General features: G+C 35.6%; 1 protein-coding gene across 1 annotated transcript in view; it reads right to left on the reverse strand.

Moving 5' to 3' along the window:
* The window catches only part of LOC137616580 (pleckstrin homology domain-containing family G member 7-like), a 723,306-nt gene that overhangs the window by 979 nt on the left and 717,327 nt on the right, over positions 1 to 5,000 (reverse strand). Inside the window, exons 14-15 of the mRNA XM_068346464.1 lie at positions 4,339 to 4,509; positions 1,325 to 1,567 (exon numbers count right to left, since the gene is read on the reverse strand). Coding sequence (XP_068202565.1) covers positions 1,325 to 1,567; positions 4,339 to 4,509 — 414 coding nt within the window. The remainder of the gene's footprint in view (positions 1 to 1,324; positions 1,568 to 4,338; positions 4,510 to 5,000) is intronic.

The following is a 5,000-nucleotide window of genomic DNA, read 5'->3' on the forward strand; positions in this document are numbered from 1 at the left end:
TCGAAAACATGTGTCGATATAATTCGCGGATTAGAATTCAACTTGGAACAAACAAATTTTGGAAAAACAGTTAACCACAGAATCAAATATTATTCGTATCTTCTATATGAAAAGAAATACCCCACAGCTGAAGTCTTAGTCAATTTATTCCAAGCACAATAGAGATGAAATAAATTAGTAATGGAAAGATTGTTAAGGATAATTCAAATATTGTTTTTTTGGTGTATAACAATGAAATCAATGAATTATAAGTATATGTGCAGTCAACATCGATTAAAAATTGCATAAAGGAAAAAACTGGACAAAGTATATAATTAGAACTCTGCTAAATCTAATAAGTAACTGTGATGATTTCAATACTACTAAAAAAAATGGCCTACTCTTGTTGAACTATAGATTTATAATAACTATTTCAAAAAAATAGTCTTTGGAAAAATTTTTATCACTGGAACAGGAGATAAGTTGGCATTCTTCAACAAATAAGGTAGGTTGGTAGCAGGTTAGGTTGCAGGGTCACAGGGAAAATAACCTGGAACACTACACAAGACAATTAACATACACGCCCTACAACTGCTACATTTACTCTTGCATCGTCAAGACTGACATTTTCACTAGTGATGATAATATGGAAAATTTGGAGACGGATAAAAAAAAAAGAAAAAAAAAATCAGGTCGGCAATCAAATAATTACACATGAACTACAGTTGTGAAGCTTAGGCATAGGAAATTTGGATATAATGATATTTATTTTGGAAGGTATTACACAGGCATTGTTCAAAAGGACAGTAAGAGACAAAACCACCAAGCGGTAACTTGGAAAAGTTATGAAAAGCCAGGATGTTCGGTTTCAGCCTTCCAAATAGGACACCAAAATACCATTAGCTGGTGCTAGATCTGTTACAGTGTCTCGAGTTACAAATGTTTCAAGCAGATAAAATCTTGAAAAAATTGCAATAAAGGCAGGAGAGTGGCCCTGAGCCCAAGCAAGCAAAGTTACCTGATATGTTGCACAAAAGACACGAAACAAGTTGCAATAAAGGCAGGAGAGTGGCCCTGAGGTCATGCAAGCGAAGTTATCAGCTATGTTGCACAAAAGCCATTAAAAGTTGCAATAAAGGCAGGATAGTTGGCACCAAACCAAAGCGAAGAAATGTATCATATGTTGCACAAAAGACACGTAAAAGCTGCAATAAAGGCAGGAAAGTGGCAATGACCCCATGACAGCTAAGGTGTCTGATAAATATCACTGAGTCTGGCAGTCATTCATGCAAAACTCCATAAGAACTATCCTCAACGATTCCAGCCTTAGCCTATGTGACCTTACCTTGATCTGTTCTGTTTGAGCCTGAAAAGTGTACACAGCGACGATCTGCTGGAAACGGTTAAGGTTCACCAGCACGAACGCTGCCTCTAGCTTGGACGCTGCTGATTCGTGCGGGGTGACGTCGTGGATGAAAAATCGGTCGAGCGAGAGGGGCTGCTTGTAGACTATGTACCGCAGAGCAGATTCGCCTGCGGAGGATCCTCGAGAACAAGAGCTCGGCCAGTTCTCCGTCAGGGAGGATTTCTGTGGGCAGAGGGATGACTTAGATTCGATTTTTCATGTCTAATGATAATGATGATAATAATAATTAAAATTAATTCTGATAATTCATACCAAATAAAAAGGACTCTTTCTCTCAAAGAGGTAATAAAAAATCTTATATTAGGGCCTATAGAATGAATGAGAGAGAGAGAGAGAGAGAGAGAGAGAGAGAGAGAGAGAGAGAGAGAGAGAGAGAGAGAGATAATAATAATAATAATAATAATAATAGTAATGACAATTTATACCTAACAAAAAGGACTTTTTCTTATCGTAACGTAGGAAGTAATTAGAAAAATAATATGAATGTATATATACAGTGTAAAGGACTATATGATGAGAGAGAGAGAGAGAGAGAGAGAGAGAGAGAGAGAGAGAGAGAGAGAGAGAGAGAGAGAGAGAGAAATATCATCATCATACCTAAAGAAAAATGGATTCAGTGATCATTAATATAAAAAGATCTGTCACATCGATAAGGGTATTATATTGACTGACGTAATTAATTACTTTTTAATCACGAATTCTCGTTTGATGCAACCCGCCGATGTGTCATTTAGTCTCCAGGTGCTGAATAACTGTCTAGAATTCATATCTAAATGGGAAATTTTTTTTTATATATATAAATGAATGATAAACCTTAAAATTCAAATATATCGGTAATTAATGATGCCACAGTTAAATTAGTATCAATTAACAATTAAGCATTCCATTAAACCGTCTCTAATTATGTTTTAAGAATATTTCCTTTTAGGAGTCTTCAGGCAAAGAGCCAGTAGGATGATTAAAGTTTGACATTAAACATAATATAAAAAGAATGATTAGAACTTAGGGGTTCGTCAAATCATGCCGGGAGAGTAACTAATTAATTGGACTCGTGATGTGACCTCGACTGATTAATGTCTATCCTTTGAATAATAAAAATAATGTCTATCGATAGAGAGATGCGAAAAGCCGGGGATGAACAGTATGCAAAGTGGTAGCTGAAGAAAATAGGACAATGTTGTTATTAGCAAATAATATATTTCAGATTAGAAATGGCCAAAAAAAAATAGGTCAGAATGAAGAGAAATTTTTAAAAATAAGATTAGTTAGTAAGGTTATGATGGACGTATGGAAACTAGGAAGAAGGAGCAATGAATGTAATTGCGAGTAGTTGAAGTACAGAAAGAGTTGATTCGTGCGGTTATGTGGAGTAAATATACCGAGAAGCAGTAAGAGAAGAGAAGAGGTGAATCACAGAATAGGAGAAGCGACGTATGTTGCACGGTGTTCTCAAAATACTCGAAGGAATCTTGGTGAATCAATGGAAGCCCAGGTAGCAATGAATGAAGGGACTGTTGAGCCAACTCTCCTTTACGGAAGTTAAAGTGTTTAATGCCGATTTCGAATGATAAAAGTAGACCGTTATTGTGCTGGTGGAAGATGGATCAGTGTCTCAAGATGGCTTGGTTATGTGGAAAGAATAGAGAACTATGCAAAAATTAAAGCAGGATGTATGCAAGGAAAGAGCATAAAGTGAAGGGTCAATGAAGTTGAAGAACTAGAAAGGATGCGTTAATATCATAGATCGAATAAGCAAACGACAGAAGTGAGAAGCCTAAGAGTGTGTGTATGTGTGTGTGTGTGTGTATGTGTGTGTGTGTGTGTATGTGTGTGTGTGTAAATGTTTGACAAAATGCTGATAAACCTTCGGTGAAGGTGTATGAATATCCTAATGCTGTGAATTGTATTTTTGCACATGATTCATCCACGATTTAGCAGGCTAAGCATGAATGTGGCACTGACCATTGTTCCGTTTTTCTTCTCTGAAGCTCGACTCTGTTGGAAAAAATTGCTTAATGATATATATATATATATATATATATATATATATATATATATATATATATATATATATATATATATATATATATATAATCTTTTCGATAATATACGAAATTCTACGTATTGCTTTTTGGATCATAAGGAGTTTCTAAGAAATCTGCTGATAAATCGGGCTTAGATATTGCTAAGGTTCACAAAACTAAAAAAAAAAAAAAAAAATAAAAAATCAAAGATATCCGTTATTAACAACCTGAGTTGAAACTTCCATGAAAATCCATGAATGAGATTTATATTTTCAACCTATGTAATGGCATTTCAAAAAACAATCAGCCAAAAAAACATGATCTGTATGGATCCATAAATATCCAGAAGTAATGAAAGAGACACTTCGGTATATTTACCTTTAGTGTGGAACACAAAGATAACGGTTGTATTTTCTTTTCTCAGAGTTAAGTGTTAGGCCTATGTGCAAATTTCTTTAGACGAATGTATTAAAGAGTGAATTTGAAACAAGAAGCAGGGTAAGGGTAAAATGGGAATTAAATGAAATTCTTGTATCTACATCACGTCAGCCATTACAGTGTTTTTTACTGAAAGGAAAGAGAAATGAAAAATATGGAATTACATAGGTAGACGTCAACATGTATTACACCGAAATTTTGTCCTGATACTTTTAGAGCAATCAATCAAATGTCCCAACCCATACGTTTTCCTGCGTTATTCCAGATGACATATCTTCAATCACATCTAATGATCTGGTCCGCTAAGCCATCTTCAATCATCTCCCAGATGACATTCTGTGAAAATAATTAGCCAAGATGGCATAGGTCTACTTCCCGGATAATCTCCCCCCATCCCAGTCCTTTCTCTCAATCTCTCGTCTCTCCATCCAGAACTTCTCGGAATAGTCAATACAGTAGATCTGTTTTTACCTTTTTATGGAGCCCCTTTTTCCTTCGGGTGACAAGTAGCATGTCGTCGAAGAGGATGACGTACATCTCCTGGGGTTTGTTATTGTCCAGCATATGCAGAGACCCTTCAAGGATGATCTGCCGACGAGGCGAGACGATCAGACGTTCACACGGCTGCCGCGAGATGGCGCCCTGAAAGAGAAGAGTGGTTTGTAAAAAAAAAAGGCTCTTAAAATTGGTTGATAAAAAAATACCTGTTGTAACTGGTAAATAAAATGGCTCTTTTAAGTGGTGAATAAAATGGTTTTTGTAACTGGTGAATAAAATGGTTCATGTAAATGGTGAATGAAATGGCTCTTGTGAAAAAAATGGCTCTTGTAACTGGTGAATAAAATGAGCCTTGTAATTAGTGAATAAAATGTCTTTTGTAACTAGTGAATAAAATGGTTCTTGTACCTGGGAAAATAAAATGCCTCTTCTGAATAAAATGGCTCTTGTAACTGGTGAATAAAATTACCCTTGTAACTGATGAATAAAATGGTTATTGTAACTGGTGAATAAAATGGCTCTTGTAACTGATAAATAAAATGGCTCTTGTAACTGTTGAATAACATGGCCTCTTTAACTGGTGAATAAAATGGCTCTGGTAACAGGTAAAAAAAATTGCTCTTGTCGCTGGTGAA

The sequence above is a fragment of the Palaemon carinicauda genome, chromosome 2 (genome assembly GCF_036898095.1).
Source record: "Palaemon carinicauda isolate YSFRI2023 chromosome 2, ASM3689809v2, whole genome shotgun sequence".
In the NCBI taxonomy this organism is placed as follows: Eukaryota; Metazoa; Arthropoda; class Malacostraca; order Decapoda; family Palaemonidae; genus Palaemon; species Palaemon carinicauda.